Source organism: Anomalospiza imberbis, chromosome 22, assembly GCF_031753505.1.
Source record: "Anomalospiza imberbis isolate Cuckoo-Finch-1a 21T00152 chromosome 22, ASM3175350v1, whole genome shotgun sequence".
Lineage (NCBI taxonomy): Eukaryota > Metazoa > Chordata > Aves > Passeriformes > Viduidae > Anomalospiza > Anomalospiza imberbis.
This window is the reverse complement of record NC_089702.1, coordinates 765,973-789,409: the sequence shown is the minus strand read 5'-3', so window position 1 is coordinate 789,409 and position 23,437 is coordinate 765,973. Positions and strand designations below refer to the sequence as shown.

Genomic DNA, 23,437 nt, shown 5'->3' with positions numbered 1-23,437 from the left:
CCTGGGTGACATTTATTTAATCTGTTACTGAGTCACGGTTTGCATGGACAAATGAGCCATCCATGGGGCTGAATTCTTGGGAAATAGATCTCCAAAGGAGCTGGGATCCTTCTGCTGCTGCAGGAGGGGCCCAAGGAGAGTCCTTTGTGGGGGAGGAGATGGAGGGACCTGGATACTCTGGGTGGGACCTGGAAGTTCTGGATGTGCAGGAGAAAACCTGGAAATGCAGGATGTGGGATCAAGGTCCAATGTGGGATATGGGATAGAAAACAGACACGGATCCACAGGAAATTTGGTTTCCTGGTGCTCTCCCAGAAAGCACTCAAGGCTGTTTGGTGTCTCCAAATCTTTAATAATCCCATGGAGGTGTCAATTCCCTTCCAGGGAGAACACAAGGGTTAGGAGGGGCTGGAATCCAGCAGGGGGAAGAGCAGGAATGCTCCTGGTCCAAGCAGGAGGTGGGATCTCGGAGCAGAACATGGGCAGGACAAGGTGGGAGGGTGGCTCAGGATGTCCCCAAAGCACCAACAGCCCCAGGGGACAGCAGAAGCCGGGAGGGGACAACTGGGGACATTCTCCATCTGCTCCTACTCCCCAGACAACCATGGACCATGGGAACCGGGGACGTGGGGACATGGAGACACAGGGACATGGGGACATGGAGACACAGGAACATGGGGACATGGAGACATGGGGACATGGGGACATGGGTACAGGGGACATAGGGATGGGGGACATGGGGACACAGAGACATGGGGACAGGGGAACAGGGGACACAGGGGCACAGGGACATGGGGACATAGGGACAGGGACATTGGTCTGAGGTGCCTCTGATGTGAGGATCCCAGGGACTGGTCACAGCCCAAGGCAGGAATATTTGGACAGCGCTCCTGCTGGGATTGTTGGGGTGTCTGTGCAGAGCAAGGAGTGGCACTGGAGGATCCCTGTGGGTCACTTCCACCTCAGGATATCCCAGTTTCCCATGCTTTTCCATCCCTTCTTGGCTCGAGGACCAAGCCAGAGCCTCCCTGCCAGCATTCCCACGGAACTGGAGGGAGAGGCAGGGACTGGAGGCAGAATTAATTCCCTGCAAAAGCCGGGCACTGCTCACTGACTGCTCTCCTGGATTAGTGTTGTTTGTTAATTAGATAATGGATAAAACTTCCTGGGAATCTCTGTTCAAATCCCAGCAAATTTGCTGGGCTAATATTGATGGCTCTGAGCACCAGGAGCAGAACAGAGCTTGGGTTTATGAGGAATAAATCAGGCTGGACAAACTTAATTACATTTTTGATGGAATCGCTAAATTAGGGGCTGGAGATGTTCACAGATCCTGATTTTAGTCAAGGGCTCATCTGGGCTAAGGGCAAATCCCTGGGAAATGTCACTGCAGGGATTCAGGGATGGCCTTGGGAGGAGTGGGATCATGGCATGGATGAAAGGGGTGGGAACGTTCTGAGTGCTGCTGCTGCTGCTGGGGTGTCCCAAAGGCCAGGCTGGAGCACCCTGAGCCAGGGGAAGATCCCTGCCCGGGCCACTGGGTGGGCTTTAAGGTCCTTTCCATCCCATTCTGGGATTCTGGGATTTGTGCCCCACATGAGGATGTGAAGATAAACCCTGGGATGAGGGAGCAATCAGGAAATGAACACATTCAGCACAGAGGGCTGGTGGGACATAAACACCCAAAGGGGGTCCCCAAAAGGGACAATTTTTTATGGAAAACAACAGGAAACAGATCCAGAAGGGATCCAGTATGAAAGCTGGGCATGCTGGAGGAGGAGGGAATGCTTGGGCATTTATTTCCCTACATTTATTTTCGTCAGGATCTCTCCAATCCTTTGCACTGCCTCAGCCAAATCCCTTTAAATCGGACAAGCTGGCGGCATGCAGGTGGAAGCAGCCGCGAGGAGGGAGCACAGCGGTGTCACCCCTCCATCCCCGCCGGGATGGGAGCCAGCGGTTCCCCAGGACACGGGAAGCGGCTGCTCCGCTCCTCCTGCTCCGTCCGGGATCAGCTCCCTGTGGGGAAGGGCAGCCGGATCCCAGTGCCAGCCTGCTGGGAGCGGGCCGGGATCGCTGTCCCTGGGGGTACAGAGGCAGCGGGAATGGCTGGGAGCATCCCCATAGGGAATTCCAGGAGAATTCCCAGAGGGAATTTCCGGACCATCCCCCAGAGGGAATTCCTGGAGCATCCCCAGGGGGAATGGCCGGGAGCATCCCCAGAGGGAATTCCCTGGAGAATTCCCAGAGAGAATTCCCACAGCATTCCCAAAGGGAATGGCCGGGAGCACCCCCAGAGGGAATGGCCGGGAACATTCCCCAGAGGGAATTCCTGGGAACATCCCCTAGAGAGAAAGGCTGGGAGCATCACCAGAGGGAATTCCTGGAGCATTCCCAGAAGAAATTCCTGGGATCATCCCCCAGAGGAAATGGATGGGAGCATCCCCAGGAGGGAATTTCTGGGAACATCCCCTAAAGGGAATTCCTAGGGAATTCCTGGAGCATCCCCAGAGGGAATTCCCGGAGCATTCCCAGGGGGAATTCCTGGGAGCATCCCCCAGCGAGGCAGGGAAGGCCGTGCCGCCGCTGGCGCTGCTGAGAAGCTGTGATTGAGCCGGGTTTACACGGAGTGCGGTGATCCAGAGGGACATTCCTGCCTCATCCCACGTGGACACGCTCCTGCTTCCTTTCCCTACCTCGGCCATCCCAGCCCACTCTGGGGGAGGCTCCCTGTGGTGCTGATTTACAGGGAATGTTCACCTGGAGAGGAGAAGCTCCAGGCAGAGCTCAGAGCCCCTTCCAGGGCCCAAAGGGGCTCCAGGAGAGCTGGAGAGGGACTGGGGACAAGGGATGGAGGGACAGGACCCAGGGAATGGCTCCCACTGCCAGAGGGCAGGGATGGATGGGATATTGGGAATTAAGAATTGTTCCTTGGGAGGGTGGGCAGGGCCTGGCACAGGGTGCCCAGAGCAGCTGTGGTGCCCCTGGATCCCTGGCAGTGCCCAAGGCCAGTGGAAGGTGTCCCTGCCATGGCGGGGGTGGCACTGGGTGGGGTTTAATGTCCCTTCCGAGCCAATCCATCCTGGAATTCTTTCCCCTTGGTGAGGAAGCTCCCAGGGCGGGTCAGGGCAGGATTTCTCTTGGATCCAGGGATGTTCAGGTGCTTTTTGCCAAGCGGAGCAGCAGCAGGGGGAAGATCCCTGTCACCAGAGGACACAAGGAAAAACGACGCACCACAGCTCTGGTCACGATGAAGAGACTAATTTATTTCCTCTGACTCCAATCATTTACAGTTCTCAAAAGGTGCCAGTGGATTGGAGGGTGAACGTGCCACCGCTCCAACGACACTGGACAAACTACCAGTCCATCAAATGTCTCTGCCTCTATGAAGGAATGCAAAACAATAGGTTGTTTACAGAAAGTTGCGTGAGAAAGTTTTCTACAAGAATGCAAACTCAGAAGGCTTTAGAAAATCTTAAAAAATCAGGGCAACAGATCCCATCTCCTGCCACCCCTCCAGAGAAGAACTCACCCTGCCAGGTGGACACGGAGTCCCATCCTGATGCTGGAGAATCCCGGGATGCTGAGCTGAGGTTTGGGGTATCCAGAGATACCCCAAACTCTGCCCTGTGTTTCCTGCCCAGGTTCCCAGTGCTGAATTCACCTCTGAACCACAAAGGAGCTCTGCCCCTTTCCAGCTCCTCAGCTCTCCCTGCTTTGCCATTCCCGGATTTTCAGCCCTTGGCACTCACTTTCTCTGGAACCACAATCCCCCAGAAACCCCCAGAAACTCCTGGAAGGTTCTGTGAGGTTTTTTTCAAGCTTTCTGCTCTTTATCAAAGAGTCCTGGCAAATCTGGATTGCCACTCCTGGCTGGCTTTTAAATATTTTACAGACTCCTCTTCCTCCCCTCTGTTCTCCTCCATCCTGAGTAAAAACTGAAATCAGGCTTGGAATATTGAACATTTCATTGTTTCTTCAGATCTTTCTTTCAATCTCCAGAATTTTGCTGGTACCAGCAGAGCACAGTGATCCTGGCCCTGTCCTGTTCCTGGGATTCATCCATCACCCACTGCCAAGAAAATCCTTTCTCCAGGTTGGGAGAAGGCGCTTTTTTTTTTTTTTTTTTTTTTTTTTTTTTTTTTTTTTTTCCCATCAGTGTTTAATGTTGGATAAATTCCCCCACACTCTGGGGCTGGAATTTCAGCAGCTCTGGATAGAGGATGCAAGGGAAGCCTTAACTGGTGGATAAGGAAAAGCATTTCCGAGGGTCCAGCTGAGTCCTGGGAAGGCAGATTGTCCTCTCTTCCTGCTTTTTAATCCTCTTTTCCAGCCTTTTATCCCTCTGCTCCTTCCTTTTATTCCTCTGCCCCAAACACACTCTGTGTCTCTCCTGAGGAGCAAATCCATAAAACTTTGGGAGGTGAATCCCGGGGGGAACAGGCTCCTTCCCCCCAGAATAAGAGACAGGACAAGAGGAAACCTCCCCAGGGCAGGTTTAGGAGAATTTCTCCATGGAATGGGGAAAGGCTGCCCAAGGCAGGGCTGGAGTCCCCATTCCTGATGGGATTTAATATCCATGTGGATGTGGCACCTGGGGACAGGGATCAGTGGTGGCCCTGGCAGTGCTGGGGCTGGTTGGACTCAGCTTTAAAGGAGTTTTCCAACCTAAACAATTCCAGAAAACAGGGAGCAGGGAATTCCCTGGAGCAGATTGCTTTGTAGCAGGTTCTGGAGGCAGAACTTTGGGTCTTGGGGCTGGCTGGACATCGATTAAATTAATTGAATTAATGGGATTCATGGAATTAAAGTGGGAATGTGGCTCTCCCTGTTCTGCAGCACCTTTGAAGGGGGCAGAGGCTTTTTTTCTGCTTTATAAAGTAAAAGAGAAAATGAAGCAGCTCTTTAAAATCAGCCCAGTTCTGTTTGAACTCCTCTGATGGGGGCCTCCGAGCATCACCTCAGGTTCTGTTCTTCCTGCTCCAACTCTGGGTAAAAGGAAATCCCTCCTTCCGTCATCTTAATATTCCTTTGGTCTGGAAAAATGTATCCCAGGCAGCTGCTGGCAGGATTTTGTCTCTTGGGGTGAACCTGCCTGAAGGAAAAAGTGATCCAAGAGCAAAAGCTCAGGGTTTGGTTTGATGATAAACAAATTAAACAACTCAATGTGGATTTTATTCCTGCCACATCAATAGAAAGAAGGAGAAGAAAGGGGTGGGAATGTTGTGGAAGGAGCTTTCTCAGAGTTCTTAGAGGGAAATAAAAATGTTTTATGTTTTTATTTTATTATAGAGTGTTTGCAGGGATGGTTGGAACAACCTCCCATGGGGAGTTGAAGGTGGTGGTTGTGGGATTGCAGGTTTGGAACACAGAGGCAGTGTTCTGAAAAGGCAGAATTTGTCTGGGAATGGGGATTCAGAGAATTCCAGAATTATTTGGGTTGGGAGGGACCTTAAATCCACCCAGTCCCACCCCCTGCCAAGGCAGGGACACCTCCCACTGTCCCAGGCTGCTCCAAGCCCTGTCCAACCTGGCCTTGGGCACTGCCAGGGATCCAGGGGCACCACAGCTGCTCTGGGAATTCCATCCCAGCCCCTCCCCACCCTCACAGCCAGGAATTCCTTCCCAAAATCCCACCTAACCCAAGCCCTTCCTTTGCACTCTCCCACTTCTCTTTTATGGCCACTTCCACCACTCCAGGCTGTCCCATCCTTCTGTGGGATCATTTCCCTCACATCCCATCCTGGAGGGTGGGCAGGGCCTGGCACAGATCCCAGAGCAGCTGTGGCTGCCCCCGGGTCCCTGGCAGTGCCCAAGGAATGACTGGACACGACCCAGGACCATCCATTCCCATGGATGTCAGGATCTCTGCTGGGCCCCTCCCAAACTTTTTGGACAACCCCAGAAGGAAAGATGTTGTTCCTTTATTGCATCCTTCAGGGTTTCCTGAGAGCTGTAAGAACCACGAGGGCATTACCCCAAATTTTGGGATGATCCTTAAGGCCCTTCCAACCCAAGCCTATGAAAACCCCTTCTAATCTGGAAGTTTCCATGAAGGAAAGGCTGGAATTGTGGCTCCTGGGACAGTTTGTCTCCCATCCTCTGCTGGCTGCAGCCCAGCCCAGCCATGGTGCAAAGGCTGGAGACCTCATCCATTAAATTTGGAGGGAGTTTGGGATGAAACCATTCCCTGGTGTGATTCCAATGGAGCTGAGGGCAGGGGAGCTCCTGCTGGATTCATCCCAACCTTTCTCAGCAGAGGAAATGATCCCTGAGAGACTTCTTCAGGGCTTTTAGTGGCAAAAGGGAAAGTGAGGGAAATGTTTAAGGCAGTGAAAAATAGGTGGGAAAGGGTTTCTAGGGAACTGTGAGCTGAGGATGAGGCCTCATTTCAGCAGGAGCACAGGAGAAATGGAATGTAAGCTGTGTTTTATGGGAAAAACAGCAGAGGATAAACTGTGAATCACCCGTTACTGCTTCCCGGGAAATAATGCTGGGGGTCGGGAAGGAACTGCAGGGGGTTGTATTTCCAGAAGAAGGCTTTGAATGGGCTTTAACTTCGGAAAGAGCATCCCCTCCTTTCTTTGGGAATTCTCGAGATTCCCATCACATCTTGGAAGTGAGTCCCCAGCAAAGACTCCCCCATCAAAGCCTCATTAACACCCTGAGCTAATTGTAATCATTTACAAAGCCCCTGAACCTCAGCCCTGTAGGCCCCGAGCTGCTGTGACCCAGGGGACCCCGCAGAGGGAGGGGACACAGGTGGGGACAAATCCAAGGAATTCCTGCATAGCCCGGGATAACAACTGCCCCGGGTTTAAACTTCCCAGCCCACAGAGCTCCCTCAGTGATGTCCCAGCAGGAATTCTTTAGGCCTGGCTGTCCTTCTTTGGAGAGAATTCTGATCTGGAAGAGGATTCTGCTGGGATTGGGGTGGGACCACCAGTTCCAGGTGGAGCAGAGGGGATTTGGGATGCCCTGGGAGGGGAATGGGGGGATTTATGCCCTGCTGGGTTTTGTAGGGTCTTCCCAAGCCAAGGAGCTGCTCTGGGATGAGGAAGAAGAGGAGGAGCTGAGGCTGCTGGGCTTGGCAGAGCTGTCACCAGTGGCACTGGTGGCACTGGTGACATCTGGATCAGCTGGCCTGAGGTGGCCTTGGCTGTGGAATGTTTGGAGCCTCCCTGGCCATGGGAGCAGGGCTGGGATCCCAAACCTGGCCCAGGATTTTGCTCTGTGCCTCTGCTCTGGGAACCCCGGGAAAGCTCAGGGGGGTTTCTTGTCCCCAGATAGTTCCAGAAGTCACCTCCACCGAGAGATGGAATCTGGTTTTCCTCAGGGAGCCTCTTTCCCCTTCCCAACACTCCCAGCCCTCATTTGCCTTTGCTGCCCTTTCCTGCCCTCCTGGATAATGGATTAAATCCTTTCCCTCCTCCTCTGTCCTGGGCCATCCATGGAGAGCCCTTCTCCAGGGGCAAATCCCTCCCAAAAGCCCAAATCCCTCCCAAAACACGTGGGAATCTTTGTGGGCCCTCAGGCTGTCTGGCTGCTGTCAAACTGACCATGGAAGACTCGGACATGGATCCGTGCTTTCCACCAGAGCTCAGGGATGAGCTCCACTGAGCGGGGCTGAGAGGAGGATCAGGGAATATCCAGGGCTGGGAGGGATCCCCAGGGATCATTCCCAGTCCTGGCCCTGCCCAGACACCCCAACAATCCCACCCTGGCCTGGGAGTGATGTCCAAGTCTTGGGGCCATGACCATTCCCTGGGAATGATGATCCCTAAGGCCTGATTTAGGGTTTGGATTCCCTGGTGAGACTTTCCTTGGGTTCTCCATGTGGGAGATGATTTTTAGGAGCCAGGGATGAGCAAAGCAACCCTTGCTCAGGTGTTTGAGCTCTTTGGAATTTTCTCCTTTGTGCCCCAGTTGGGTTTGCCCCAATTTGTAAATTTCTTGTCTCTTTATAGGCTTCAATAATTCACATTCCATATGGAGAGCTCTGGGATGGCTCTGCTCATGGAAAATAAGGCAGATAAAGTTGGGATTCAGCCATGTGAAAAACAGATGGATGGATTTAGGTGGGATTTTGGGAAGGAATTGTTCCCTGTGGGGGTGGGGAGGGGCTGGGATGGAATTCCCAGAGCAGCTGTGGCTGCCCCTGGATCCCTGGAAAGTGCCCAAGGCCAGGTTGGACAGGGCTTGGAGCAGCCTGGGACAGTGGAAGTTGTCCCTGCCATGGCAGGTGGGCTTTAAGGTCCTTCCCATCCCAAACCATTCCAGGATTTTAACTCAAACCATTCCAGGATTGGAACCTCTGCAATAACAAACCAAAAGCCCCACATTGGTCCTTGGCTCTCCCTGTCCTGGTGATTCCCCTCCCCAGGAAGGCACTGCAGGAACTCCTGGAGCCCAATCCTACTTCAGCATCCCAGGAAATCTCCAGGATTTGCCCCCTGGAGCAGCCACAGGAGTGAGGGGTTCCCAGTGCCCCCCCAGCTCCTGCAGCCCCAGGTGAGTTCCAGCTGCTGTTTGGTCATTCCAGCTGGAGGCAGCACAGGAATATTCCCTGTTTCCATCCCTATTTCCACATGGATTCCTCAGGAGCTGCCAGTTTCACTCTTGATTCTGGTTTGCTCAGTGAGCAGTAATGGGAAAAATGGATTTTTCTTTAATGAGGTTTTTTGTTATTTATTTGTTAAATTCCCAATAAAACAAACAGCTGGGAGCTCTGCCAGGCTGAAATTGGTTTTCCACTGGATCTCCAGCTTTTCTTGGGCTCCTGGAGGTCATGGAGAAGTGGGAGAGGAACACCAGGAGCTGCAATTCTGTGGCATTGTATGGATAAAGGGAGGATTTATGGTGAAGGAACATTTTGGCCTCCAGGTGAGGGTGGGAGAACAGCTCCCACATTCCCAAACTCTGACCCAGAGCACACAGACCAAACCCACCCTGGGTTTTCCACTCCAGCAGATCCTTCCTGGAGTGAATGCGGATCCTCCAAGGCACCAATAAACCTTTAAAAGCCTTTAATTAAAACCCCATCAAGCCTGGGAGGGTCAATCCCCTTAATGATTCCCAGTGGTGTGTGTGGGATTTGTTTCCATTGACCTGTGAGGGGACAAGGGACAATCCCAGGTGAGCCCCAGGTCAGCCTTTCCAGGGCTGTCCTAACCTGAGGGAGAAACGGCAGCTTCCTGCTCTTATTTACATTCAGAAATCTGATTAAAATTAATATTTTACTTAAATTATGCTGGGTTTGGAGGCCACAAGAGCTGTGGGGCTGGCAGCAAATTCCCTCTGGCTTCTATCCCCCTGGAACGGGTTTTTTTTTGGGTGAAAAACTTGGAAAACTGGAGGTTGTGTGTGGAAAAAAATGCTCCTTTTACTTTGGAGAAATCAACTTTGTGCACAAAGGCACAACCCCAAAGTTTGAAGGCAAGGAGGATCCTTTGATTCCTCAAAAAAATTGGATGCAAGGAAAACAAAGAGAAGCTGTTCAAAAACTAGGATGGGGAAGGGCTGGAGAGGGAGATGGGAGCTGTCACCAAACATCCCCAAATCGGCTCTGATGCCACTCCCTGAGGAATGGCTTTGGAAAGACAAGGAAGGGGGGAAGAAACAGCTCCTTTTATTCCATCCAAGCCCATCCTTTGGTCCTGAATGAAGGGAAAACATTTTGTGTCCAGAGAGACGTGGGGAATGTTTGTGTCAGAAAAATCCTTCATCCTCCAGCAGGAGGGAGCAAGGAATTGGTGCTTAACCAGGCCTGGAGAGGGAATTGGTGCTAAACTGGGCCTGAAAGGGAATTGGTTCTAAACTGGGTCTGGAGAGGGAATTGGTGCTAAACTGGACCTGGAGAGGGAACTGGTTCTAAACTGGGTCTGGAGAGGGAATTGGTGCTAAACTGGGCCTGGAGAGGGAATTGGTGCTAAACTGGGCCTGGAGAGGGACAGACATGAGGGCAAAGCTCCCATTTTAGACCAAATCCTTTGGCAAAATGGAAGGGAAGAACATATCAAAGTTGGAGCACAGAAAAATGGGAATGTTTTGCTCAGAGTGAGCGATCCAGGGAAAACCAGCTGTTTTGGGAGACATTTGATGCAATCAAACCCTCAGGTTTGTGATGGGAATGATCGGCAGGGGCACAATTCCAGCCAAACCCTTGGAATCCAAAGCAAAACAGAAGGAAGGGGACACACGGTGCCCTTTAAATGTCCCCTCCAAGTCAAACCAGCCTGGGATTCCGTGGTTCTGGGATCTTTGGGGATGGTATTCTCCGTGTTCCTGACCTTCCTGTCCCACCCTGAGCACCCCCAGGGATGGGGCTGTGCCCAGGCTGGGTTGGGGGCAGGGGGGGTTTGGCACAGGGGACGACCTTGGCTGGATGCCACCAAAGCCTCTCAGTCCCCTCTGCAGGACAGGGAGAGGAAATCAAAACAAGGATTCAGGAACTGAGAGGAAGAGAGGGAGAGATCCCTCCCCGATCCCATCAAGGACACAACAGAAGGAACTTGGGGATATTATCTGAATTTATTCCCAACAAAATCAGAACAGGAAAAAGAGATGCAGAATGAATCTTGACACCACCTCCCCACCAGCCCCCCCCCTCCTTCCCGGGCTCTCCCTCATGCCTCCAGCAGCACAGGGAGATGGGAATGGGGCTCATGGTCAGCTCATCCCATGGTCAGCTCATCCCACGTTGTTCATGCTGCTGCTGCTCAGGGACAGCACTTTGAGTCCTCTCCTCCCTGCCTGGCTCCCTCTTCCCTTCTCCCCTTGTCTGTCTTCCCATTCCGTGGGTCCTTCTCCCCACCCTCCCCCATGTCCCTCTTCCCTCTCCCCGTGTCCCTCTTCCCCCACCCTGTGCTCCTTCTCCTTTCCCGCATCCCTCTTCCCTCTCCCCTTGTCCATCTCTCCTTCTTCCCATGTCCTGTTTCCACAAGCTCCTAACTGAGACTAGGACTGGGACTGGGACTGGGACTGGGACTAGGACTGGGACTAGGACTGGGACTGGGATTGGGACTGGGAGTGGGACTAGGACTGGGATTGGGATTGGGACTGGAATTGGGATTGGGACTGAGACTGGGATCGGGACTGGGATCATGCAGCATCCAGCACTGGGACCCCCAATCCTCCTCCCAGTTTTTTCCACAACCCTTCCTGAATTTTTCACCCTGGAGTTTGAGAGGATTTTGCATGTTCACAGCTCTCATTCCTTCTGAAATTATGGATGGGGATCTACAACCTCTGTTCCAGCCTAACAATTCCTGGTTTATTACCAGGATCAATCAAATCAAACACTGATGGCTTCCAAATGTTCTCCCTCCTCGCTCCTGTTGTTATTTCCTTGTTTTTTATTAGGAGAGACAAGTTCTGGCTCCAGGAGATTTCCCTGCCAGTAAACAATGCCATTAAAAACAAATCAGGGGCTTCATTGTCAGTGGATCCAGCAAATTCCTGCGCTCAGCTCCGCGCCTGCCACCACGGGCTGGGGACAGGGCTGAGGGTGGCACATCCAGGTGGTGCCCAGCAGCTGCTCCTGCTGCCTTTGGGGCTTTTCCCTGGACTTGTGTCCCTGAATCCTGGCCTTGCTGCTCCAAGGCGGCTGTTCTGGCCAGGATATGCGGGATCAGGAGGTGGCTCAGGATTTGGGGATGTCACTTTCACCCGGGGGGCTTGGACTCATCCTTGTCCTGATTATAGAGGGGCTGACCTTCCCACATTTTGGGGATCCAGGCACTTCCCTTGGGATTCATTCCCCCTTTCCATGCAGATGATCTCCTCACACTTTGGGGATCCAGCATTTTCTGTTGGGATTCATCCCCTCCTTTTGATGGGGATGATCTTCTCAGGCTTTGGGGATCCAGGCTCTTCCCTTGGGGTTAATTTCCTCCTTTCACAGGTCTGATCTCACATTTTGGGGATCCAGGCCAGATTCCTCTGCTCCAAAGTGCTGCTGATCCCTGTTTAGGGATCTTAAAATTCCTTCCAGCTGGGAGGGATGAGGAGCCCAGGATGCTCTTCCCACAACCCCACTCTGTTTGGAGTGTCAGGTGCTGGGGGGGACTGGGACACTGAGAAAGGATCCTTGTCCTCTTCCCAGTCCCTGCTTTTGTACCTCTCTGCTTCTCCAGCCTTTGGGATCTGCCTGATCCTTGTCCCGTTGCTGGAGTCTGATCCCTGTCCTGTTCCCAGTGTCTGATCCCTGTCCCTTTCCCAGTGTCAGATCCCTGTCCCCTTCCCCTCTGGATCCCTGCACCAATTCCCTCCTCCCAGGCCCCATTCCCATCCCCATGTGGAGTTTTCTCCCACAAGGAACCAGGCACAAATTTGGAATATTTAATGTACAGTTTAGCTACAAACTGGGAGCCTCTTAGGAATGTTGTTTCCAGGTCCTGGCAGACTTTTCTGGCCTGGCTGTGAGGGGAGGGCTGGGAATTCTGTGCAGGGAAAAAGGCACTTCCCGAGCTCCTGAATTTTTCATGGGTGCCCCACATGACAAAGTGCTGCTTGTAAATCCATCCATTATCCCTTATTTTCTCATCCATAATTAAATAGCTGAATCCTGTTCTCAGCCAACAAATGGAATTTACAGGGATGCTTCCTCCCAGCCCCTGGAGCAGCTAGCTCCTTGCTCCTCAGGCTGCTGTTGGGTGGTGACAGGGCCCATTTGGAGATGGTTTTCCATGGCTGCAGCTGGATAAATCCCTCTTGGAAGTGGCTGAAGGTGTTCCCAAGGCTCTTCTCCCAAATCCTGTTCCCACTGTTCCTGGTTTCTGCCTCCAATCCTGGCCTGGGGCTGCTCTCAGACTTCGGTTTTTGTGGATTTTTCCTGCTCCAGGGGCAGCCCTGGCTCAGCCAAGGCAGCCCAGGGCAGTGCCACATTCCTGTCACTGCTGTGCCATGGGAATGGGAATTGGGCACTCCTCGTGTCCCCAGGGTTGGGGTTTGGGTGGGAATTCATGAATGAGCTGGAAGATGACTAATTCCAGTGCTCCCATTCCTTATGTAGAGAATTCTGATGGAAAAAGGCTCTGGGGGGCTTGGGAAGCCCCTTACCAAGAAGGGGGATGGAAAATGGAATTCAAGCTGGTTCTGTGAAAGTTTCAGTTGGATTGTTTCTGGGATATCCAAATTAAAGCAGCTTGCCAGAATTTCAGCCAAGGGTTTAACTGGGAAAATCCAACTGGGCCTGACATCTCAGTGCTCGGGAGGGGTTTGGAGCTGTTCCTGGGGATTCAGGGATTTGGGAGAGGTGGGATCCAGTCAGGGTCAGTCCAGGGGGGAGTGAGGAACAGAAAAATGCCATGAGGCGTTCCTGGAGGGCTCCTCTCCAGAGTCCTTCATCCCACATTTATTTTGGGATCAGGTTGCTAGGATTTTCCCAGTGGCTGCTTCCCTTTTGTGGACATTCTTGTGCCAGCCCCAAATCCTGCCAGGGTTATTCCTGCAGATCCTGCTCATGGAAACAGCCCAGGGTGCTCCTGCTTCCAAATGATTTGTGGTTGGATGGTGAAATTCCCAGCTGGGAATTCAGGAATTCCTGCCATTAATTACCCTAAGGAGCAAAATCCCCTCAGGGAGCCTCTGGATGACCAATGTCCTCCGTGGAATGTGGGAAACCAGGACAAACCTGCCCCTGAGCAGTCCCAGGCCTGGACTTGGGAAAAATCACTGGAATATTTTCAGGAAGAGCCGAAGGGGGGATCTCCCCACCTGGTCCTGCTCCACTTTGCTCCTCTCCTGTCACATTTTCATGCAGGAGATTGGTGGAAAAAAGGGATTTGTACTCTGCAAACTTCCCTGGGTGTGCTCCAGGGCTGCTTCCGAGCTCAGGAAGAGCAGGAACCCTGTGTAGTGTGGAGATGATTCCTTTAAGGAGGCTGGGGGATGTTCCTGACTGGAATAACAATGGAGACGCTGGGAAACACAGGGAGGAGGGGAGGGAAAAGCTTAAAACTGGAGTCTGACATGAAGCACGTTCATATGGATGTGTTCAGACACAGCCAAGGAAACAGCGACTGCAGGTCCTAGAAATTCCATGAGCTATGGATCATCCCTGAGCTCTTGGAGTGGAGAAGGCAGCAAGACCTTCAGAAACCGCCAAGGGGTGGGAGAGGAACCATCACAAGAATTCCCATCAGGATTGGATTGGGGTTGGGATTGGGCTCTTCCCACCCAAACTAACACTAAACAAGGACAATTATCCCTCTAAAAATTCCCCTTAATTGTCTCTAATTGCTGTCCTTGCCGCAGGCTCGGGGGAGGAGCAGGGAGAATGGACCATGGAATGTCCTTCACAGCTGGTGATTCCCGGGAATGATGAAGTGCTGCTTCTCGGAGCATCCCTTGGGACAGAGGAGACTCTGAATGCTGGGAATGAAGGAGGAGTAGGGAGAGGTGCTTGGGTGACCTTGAGCAAGTGGAGGTGACTCCAAAAGCATCTGCTGGGTGTTTTCCTACTCCTTGTGGGAACACAGCTGTGGGAGCTGGTCAGGGATGTGGTGGCCGGGCCATAAATCCCAGGAATGTGCTCTGGCCTGGGCTCCAGCCCTCTCCATGCCAAGCTGAGCTCTTCCATTCTCCAGAAATGCAGCTGCACTTCAGAAATTCCTTCTCAGAGCTGGTTCTGCTCCTGCTTTTCCTCCTGAAGCATTCCCATGGGATTTTCCTCAATTGTTCCAGCCCTGGGATCCTGCTTCCCAGCAGGGATGATCCAGTGCACCAGAGCTCCAAGGCAGATTATCCCTTGGGATGGCAATTCCAGCTTTGTTTGATGGATTTGTGGTTAAGGTTGAATTTCCTGAGCTGCAGCTCAGCCAAGCCCTCTGGTCAATCCCACTCTGGATTTTCCCACCTTGTCCATGGGATTTTCATCTCCCACGGGGATTCTTTTTTCAATTTTTCCATCAGGATTCTGGGGTTTTTGGGAGCTGATGGTTGGCTCCCATCCCTGCTCCCTGCTCCATCCCTGGGCAGATCCATCCAACACCAAACAGGTAGGATGGACCTACTAGTGCCTTTTCCACTCCTTTCTCTTTTGCTTGGAATGTGCTCCAAGTCAGCCTGGGGTAAATTACTGCAAATAATGGAGCTTTCCTTTTTCTGGGAAAATCCTGGGGCACTCAGCAGAGCTGGGGCTGTGCTGGGAGTTTGAACTTTGGTTGTTTCTTCTTCTGAATCCCCAAAAAATCTTCACAGTTTTTCCTGATCTTTATCATCTTTTTCTGGAAAAGGAACTCTTAATCCTGACGAGGTTTGGAATCAAAAATTAAATCTCCTCTCTCCCCTCTCCATCAGGGCTCAGGGCCCTTTTCCAGGCCCCTCAAACCCTCATCTCTCCCTGAGGGTGTTTCTTAAAATTCCCAGGTCTCTCCTAGTGCTGGAGACGTGGCAGAGCAGCCCCTCAGTGCCTGGATCCAGGGATGAAGCCACTGCCAACACATTTTGGGATGCACTTGGATGGAAATAGATTTTCTTGTTACACTTCAGAGCCAGTTAAAGTGGATCAGTAATGGAAAAGTTGGAATCCCAGAATCCTGGAATGATTTGGGTTGGAAGTAGCCTAAAGATCATTGAATTCTCACCCCTGCCACGGCAGGGACACCTCCCACTGTCCCAGGCTGCTCCCAGCCCTGTCCAGCCTGGCCTTGGGCACTGCCAGGGATCCAGGGGCACCACAGCTGCTCTGGGCACCCTGTGCCAGGGCCTGCCCACCCTGCCAGGGAACAATTCCTAATTCCCAATATCCCATCCAGCCCTGCCCTCTGGCAGTGGGAACCATTCCCTGGGTCCTGCCCCTCCATCCCTTGTCCCCAATCCCTGTCCATGTTTTTCCAGTCTCCCTTCAGGCACTGGAAGGCCTCCGTGAGGTCACCCCAAAGCTTCTCCTCTCCAGGCTGAACAATCCCAAAATGTCACGGAAAGGTTTCCAACACCTCTGTCAGCAAAGAGATTCCAGAACATCCCAGAGATCCCAGCACATCCTGGAGATCCCCATCCCAGAGAAGACAGAGATACAGCTGAGCATGGCCATGGCACCATTCCCACCCATCCAGAGCTGTGTGAGGATGTGGTGGGAGAGGAAAAGGAGGGATAAGGGATAAGGGATAAGGGATAAGGGATAAGGGATAAGGGATGAGGAAGAGCCCTTGGAAGGCTTTTCCTGGGATCTGCTGGGAATGAGGGCAAGGCAGGAATGACACAGCCTGGCCATTTCCACAAGACCAGCTTTAATATCAGTCAAGAGAACGAGGAGAAAGCACAGAATCCATAAATGGGAGAAGAAGGAAATTCCAAAAATTCCCCCCAAAAATTAAAGAAATGAATGAAGCCAACCCCACCCGCCGCTCCCGGACTCTGCAGGCACTGCAGGCGGAGGAGCAGGGCTGGGATGATCCATAGGGACCCCTGTGGCTCCTCTCCAGGGATGCTCACCTTGGACTGAGCCTGGGATTCAGCCCAAGCTCACCCAGAGGACGCGACTGGGAGAAGAATCCGAGAGCGCCGACTTTGGGATCTCTTTTATTCTAAAACTCTCAGCCTATGGTGCTGGGAATGGAGAATTCTGGGATGCTCCTTCTGGCACTGAAACCCAGGGACTGCAAAGAGGAACAGAGCTGAGAGAGGCAGCTGAGGAATCCTGGGGCCAGGCAAAGCCCTGGTGTGCAGTGCTCGGGATATTTGGGATGCTTCCTTTGGGATTTGCTGCTGCTGCTCAGGCTTGGACAATCCCAAAATGTGTCCTGTCCCTCCATCCCGTGTGCCAAGTCCCTCTCCAGCTCTCCTGGAGCCCCTTTAGGCACTGGAAGGGGCTCTGAGGTTTCTCTTCTCTGAGCTTCCCTTTTCCAGGTGAACATTCCCAGCTCTCCCAGCCTGGCAGCTGCTTCCCAGGTTGGAGCCAAACCCCCAGGAGGAAAGGACAACAGGAGTCAGGTCCAAGGCGCCTCTCACTTTGGGCAGAGTATTTATATTTTTATATTATTTTTATATTCTTTTAATGCATAGCGAGTTTTTCTTCTTTTTCTTTTTTTTTTTTTTTAATTTTTAATAGATTTTTAAAATAATGTTTTTTCAGTATTTTTTTCCCAGTATTTTTTTTTCCATCTTTTTTTTTTTTTTTCCCCCCCAGTGCAAACCTGAGCTGGGTCCCTGTTTTCCCTGTGCAGTTTTCCTTCCTCGGGATGGGCACTGTGGTGGGGAGGGGTCAGCAGGCGATTTCCTCCAGCGTCCCCAGCGGGGCCTGCAGGGGCACGGTCACAGTGTGGCTCAGGCTCTCCGAGTGGTTTGGCACTGGATCACAGGTGCTCTGCCATGGAAAACCAGGGAACGTGTTATCCCACAGCTCCTGGGTGCTCCCACGTGTTCAGGGACTGGAACAGCTCATGCTTTAAACACCGAAAGAACATTCCGCTCATTGTAACAAGAACTGATAAAGGAGCTGTGGAAAACGAGGTTTACTTTTTTGGTAAAATTTAAAAATAAAAGATTAATAAAAACGATAGTAGGAGATAGAAATAAAGGGTTAAAAACAGTTGGGTGTTTGGCATTTAGTTAAGAGCACACTGTTATCTTCTGAGATACTTCTTAAATATTTTTTCTATTACATCAGCTTGCTGTATATTCATAGACTTATGGATATTTATATTTCTATAAATTAGTTTACATTTTCTAGGAACTATTTTGTATGGTTCTTCTTTGGGCCTGTTTTTTTAGAGTATGTGTGGTTTTTGGTTGTGGTTTTGGTTTATTCTCTTTATTACTTCTAGTTTGGGCTTTGGTTTATGTTTTCTGTAGACAGTAGATGTTGATAATGAGTAGGGTCTTCATTACATGTTCACTGGAGGTTATCTTAACTAAACAGTTCACTCATAACTATATTAGCTGCTATTATTATATCTAAGTTTTTGTTAAGAGTAGAAATAAAAGTAGAGTTATTTTAACACTATACAAACAGTATTTGCAAAAAGCCAACAATATAAAATGTATTTATAACAGGAGCCACAAGCACAGAAAGCTCCTTGGAGAGCTTTGGGCTGAAAGTCAAACTGCTGGGATTGGACAAAGGGAAACCATCCTCCAATGCCCTCAGGCAACCAGGGCTGAGGGGAGCAATGCCCCAGAAACGCAGCAGAGACTTCCCTGGCTGGGTTTGGGGTTGGAGAGACTCCAATAGTTCATGCCTCAAACACTGACAGAAAGTTTTGCTCGCTGTAACAAAACTAGATAAAGAAGGTACAGCAAAAGAAGCCTCCCTGAAGATGCCTGTCTGGGACTTTGGATTGTAAATGAAACCTAATTTAGATAAAGGAAAAGCCATTCCTTAATCATCTCAGGCCCAGGAAAAAACAAACAAGGCTGAGGGAGAGGAATGCATCCACCAGAAAGCCAAAGACAGCAGAGACCCTTCCCCGGCTGGGTCTGGGGTGGGGGAGACCAGAGCTCACAGGAGCCAGGCTTAGTGCCCCGAAATGAGGGGGAGGAGGTTTTGGGTGTACCTCTGGTCAGGGGAGTGAACACCCACCCCCTCACACAAACCAGCCCAGCAGGGGAACCCCCAGTTCCACATCCACGGGAGATGCACGTGAGGAGCAGCTCAGGGGTGTCAGAACCCATCAGGGACCCCCGAGTGCTCCCCAGAGTCGCTCCTGAGGCCTTGCACCGCAGGAGTGCCCGTGGTGCAGCAAACCTGGAGTCTGTGCAGGGACAGTGGCAAGCTCCACCCCTGCCTGGGCTTCCCCACAGCCCAGGCTGTATCAACCCAGCAGATTCTGTGCTTCTGGGGGACCTCTGCCACCAAGACCAGCTGGACAGGATCAATGGGATCAATGACAGATGGTGATATTTTCCTTATTCTGTCTCTGTCCCTCTCTTTCTGTTCCCCCACCTATTTTCCATTTCTTTCCCTTGCTTTTTCTCTCTTTTTTCTCTCCCTCTCATATTTACTATCCAATAAACCCCAGACTGCTGTCACTGGCATCTGGTCCCGTTTGCACCTTAACTGGGGCAGAGGCATCTCTAATTATAATTTTAATGACCTGACACACGTGGGAAGAGCTCCAGCCTCCCCAGGGCACTTCCCCTTCTCTCCTTACCACGTTCTCGTCATGGCTCCCGTCCTCTTCCTCTTCTCCAAGAAGGTCCAATAACTTTTCCTTGATCAGCTGCAAGAAGAGGGAGCCAGGCTCAGGGTGGGAAGAGGCTGCAGGGGGGTGGGGAGCAATGGGGTGTGCTGGGTTTGGGGCTGCATTCCAAAGGGTTGGGAGAAGGAGGAAGCTCCAAGGGCTGTGCCACGGAAAGGCTGGCAGAGCTGGAGGTGCTCACCTGGAGAGGAGAAGCTCCAGGGAGGGCTCAGAGCCCCTTGCAGGACCCAAAGGGACTCCAGGAGAGCTGGAGAGGGACTGGGGACAAGGCATGGAGGGACAGGACACAGGGAATGGTTCCCACTGCCAAAGGGCAGGGATGGATGGGATATTGGGCAGGAATTGTTCCCTGGGAGGGCAGGGAGTCCCTGGCACAGGGTGCCCAGAGCAGCTGTGGTGCCCCTGGACCCCTGGCAGTGCCCAAGGCCAGGCTGGACAGGGCTTGGAGCAGCCTGGGACAGTGGGAGGTGTCCCTGCCCATGGAGGGGGTGGGAATTCAATGATCCTTAAGGTCCCTTCCATCCAAACCATTCCAGCATTCTCTTACAAGGAATAAAATCCACAAAAATTCCATTTTTGGGACACTTGTGGGGTTCAGGGAAAGCTCCCAGCTCTCTGAGCTCCTTTTCTCTTCCCAGCCCCCTCATTTTCCTGCTGCTGCAGGATTTGGCTTCCAGGGAAATCCCAGAAAACTTGGGAAGTGTTTTATTGGAAAGCTCCCACTGGGAGAAAAGAGAAATAAAACCAACAAGGAGAAAGCTGAAATCCTGAAATCCCCAAAAATTGGGTCAGCTCCTAAGGAATGTGGATCCTGGCTGGTGCCGGGGAGTGTGGTGGGAATTTGGGACCAGGAGGACAGAGCTCAGCAGAAGATCACAAAAAAGCTTCTTTATGGTCAATATTTCCCCCATATTTGGCCAATCCATGAAAAAAAACCCAAAAAGTATCTGGTTGCTGTCATTCCCTAAATGTGTAAATATTTCGGCTGGAAACTCAAATTTTTGAGCTACTGACCTCCCCCCCTCCCAGTGAAACTCTGAGCAGAGGGGAGAAACTGTGTGGGTTTTTTTTAAATTTTAAGGTATTTTATTACTTTTTTCCTGGCTGGTGGGGGTTAAATATCTGCGATTGTGAAGATTCCCCTGCTGAGTTATCCCCAGGGAGCTTCTCTGAGGGGACAAAATGAATTTTAAGTCCAAATAAAAAGAAAAAAATAAAAAGAGCAGCAAACCCCTCCACATTTGACAAATTTTATCAGCAGATGTCAAAGATAGGAGGGAAACAGAGAGGAAAAACCCAAATTTGTGAGGTTTCTTATGGCCTACTTAGGAAAAAAACCCAAGAAATCCAGGAAAAGGCAAATTTAATGAAATATTTGGGTATCCAGGCCAAGCTCTAAATTCAGGCTCAGCTTTTGTTGATCTCTGAGCTTTAGGCCTGGAATTTTTCCATAATTTTTATTCCTGATCAATGGCACCAATGCTGGAGCTGCCCAGGAGGGACTGGGATAGGGGCAATTGTCTGAAAATATAAAAAGATAAAGTCAGCATCCCAAAAAAAAAAAAAAAAAAGAAAAAAAAAGAAAAAAAGAAAACGAGAGGATTTGAAGAGAGCTCAGAGCTGGGATTGTGGGATTCCCTTCCCTGGAATGGGACGTGTCCCCAGCCTGGATTGGGACCCATTACATCAAATAGACAAAAAGAAATAAAACAGACAACTCACATCCCATGGCAATAAAACTCCCTGAGCTGGGGTTGTGGGAGAGCTGGGTGAGGCAGGTTGGAAGTACAGGATTTTGGGGGGGGCTCTGGGATCCCCAGGGGACAGAAAATCCAGGGATGAGGAACAGCAGGAGGGGCAAATCCAGGGATGAGGGGCTCCAGGAGGGGCAAATCCAGGGATGAGGGGCTCCAGGAGGGGCAAATCCAGGGATGAGGGGCTCCAGGAGGGGCAAATCCAGGGATGAGGGGATCCAGGAGGGGCAAATCCAGGAATGAGGGGCACCAGGAGGGGCAAATCCGGGAATGAGGGGCACCAGGAGGGGCAAATACGGGAATGAGGAGCTCCAGGAGGGGCAAATCCGGGGATGAGGGGCACCAGGAGGGGCAAATCCAGGAATTAGGAGCTCCAGGAGGGGCAAGAACAGGGCATGAAGGGCACCAGGATTGGCAAATCCGGGAATGAGGGGCACCAGGAGGGGCAAGAACAGGGCTGAGGGGCACCAGGAGTGGCAAATCCGGGAATTAGGAGCTCCAGGAAGGGCAAGAACAGGGCATGAAGGGCACCAGGAGGGGCAAATCCAGGGATGAGGGGCACCAGGAGGGGCAAGAACAGGGCTGAGGGGCACCAGGAGGGGCAAGAACAGGTCTGAGGGGCTCCAGGGTGGGAAATCCCAGGCTGGGGGCTGGGAAGGCCTCACCTCATACAGGTAATCGAAGAGCTCGAGGATGGTGAGGATGCTGGCCCCGATGAACAGCCCCATCTGGCCACCAATGTCACCTGCAGGGGACAGCACCATGAGGGCTCCCAGGCACTGCTGGGCCCTGCCATCCTCAAAAATTGGGAACAATTCCCTCGGAACAGCCGGGTCTGCAGTGGCATCGGCAGCAGCCCGATGGTTTTCCTACTAATGGAGCCTGGAGCCCTCCAGGCTGCATCCCAGGAATCCCAATTCCCACTCTGGGGAAGGTGCTGGGAGCAATGAATGTCCCTGGAGCCAAGGAAAAACCCCAACCTGTCAAAAAGTGGGAAGGGATTCCCTTCCCTGGAATGGGACATGTCCCCAGCTTGGATTGGGACACGTGAAATCAGGAGCCATGGACAACTCTCACATCCCATGACAATAAAACTCCCTGCTCCCACCTAGGTGCCCTAGGTTTTTTTGGAAGCATCTCCCATGGAGAACCAGGAGAAACTTCATCCCAGTGTGCATCCAGCACTTCCCAACAACCTGGGGCTAATCCAACCCCTCTCCAGGCATTTGGCAGGGCCACCCATGTGGGGTGACATGGGGACACCTCTGTGCCCCAGGGGTGACCCAGCTCCAGCTTCCCAAGGTGCTGGGCACTCCCAGCGTTCCAGAGGGAGCCAGGGATTCGGGGTGGCTCAGGCAGGCTGCAGGGCTGGGGGAGGGCTCACCCCCACCCCAAACCCAATGAGACAAACCCCAAATCTGCAGCTGGGACCCCAAAGCTGGAGCTGATTAGGGGCTGAGCAGCTCAGGGTCTCCTGCTGCTCTTCCATGGCATCCAAAGGCCAAGGGCCCAGGCCTGGCTGGAAAAGGTGGATTTGGAGCAGGAAAGAGGTGATGGGGAGATGGTTTTGGTATGTCTCCCACACTCTGCACCCCAGAGAGCACCCAGCACCCACCCAACCCCAAATCTCCAAACACAGGGAGCTGGAAGCAAGCAGGGATGGAGCAGCTCCAGAACCTTCCATGGGTCTCCTCCACCTCCTGCTGGAAAGGATGGATTTGGAGCAGGGAGGTGATGGAGACGTGATTTTGGGATGTCCTCCACTGCCCAGTGGCAGCACAGAGAGCACCCAGCCCCAAAATCTCCCAAAAATGGGAGCAGACAGGGATGGAGCAGAACCTTCCATGGGTCTCCTTCAGCTCCTTCATGAGGCATCCAAAGGCCAAGAGCTCAGGCCAGTTGGAAAGGATGGATTTGGAGCAGGGAAGAGGTGATGTGAGATGGTTTGGGGATGTCCTCCCTCACACACTGCCCAGGGCAGCAGAATCTCCAAAAACTGTGGTGCTGGGAGCAGGCAGGGATGGAGCAGAACCTTCCATGGGTCTCCTCCTCCTCCATGAAGAAGCTGAAGGCCAAGAGCTCAAGCTTAGCTTGAAAACTTGGATGTGGAACAGGGAAGAGGTGATGGGGAGATGGTTTTGGGATGCCCTCCACACCCTGCACCACAGAGGGTACCCAGTGCCCACCCAGCCCCAAAATCTCCAAAAAATAAGGGCGCAGGCAGGGATGGAGCAGCTCCAGAACTTTCCATGAACACAGAGAGTATCCATGGGGACATCCCTGGGATGCTGTGGTGGGGTGAGGAAGGCAGACATGGGGCCTTGCTGGGGGTTTCAGGGCTGTGGACCCCTCCCAACCTCTCTCTGTCCCTCCCAGACCAGTAGAGACCCCAAACTGGTGCCAGTCCCCCCCTACCAAGTAAGGCTGCCACTTCATAGGCTTTCTTCTGCTCAATGGTCTCATAGTTGAGTGCTTCAAAAAAAATGTCCAGCACGAGAATATTCTCTCTGTGGGAACAGGAAAAACACCAGCCCAGGAGTC

General features: G+C 52.1%; 2 protein-coding genes across 5 annotated transcripts in view; both read right to left on the bottom strand.

The window, feature by feature from the left end:
• The window catches only part of FTSJ3 (FtsJ RNA 2'-O-methyltransferase 3), a 295,974-nt gene that overhangs the window by 41,157 nt on the left and 231,380 nt on the right, over positions 1-23,437 (bottom strand). The gene's annotated exons all lie outside the window — the stretch shown is intronic.
• The window catches only part of LOC137486713 (acid-sensing ion channel 2), a 429,682-nt gene continuing 422,457 nt past the window's right edge, over positions 16,213-23,437 (bottom strand). For 2 of the 3 annotated variants that reach the window (XM_068212173.1, XM_068212175.1), the window contains exons 7-10: positions 23,312-23,403; positions 21,562-21,641; positions 19,095-19,163; positions 16,213-17,308 (exon numbers count right to left, since the gene is read on the bottom strand). In XM_068212173.1, the coding sequence (XP_068068274.1) occupies positions 17,207-17,308; positions 19,095-19,163; positions 21,562-21,641; positions 23,312-23,403 (343 nt within the window). In that variant the 3' untranslated portion in view covers positions 16,213-17,206. The remainder of the gene's footprint in view (positions 17,309-19,094; positions 19,164-21,561; positions 21,642-23,311; positions 23,404-23,437) is intronic. The other variant, XR_011005784.1, reaches the window with a different exon arrangement.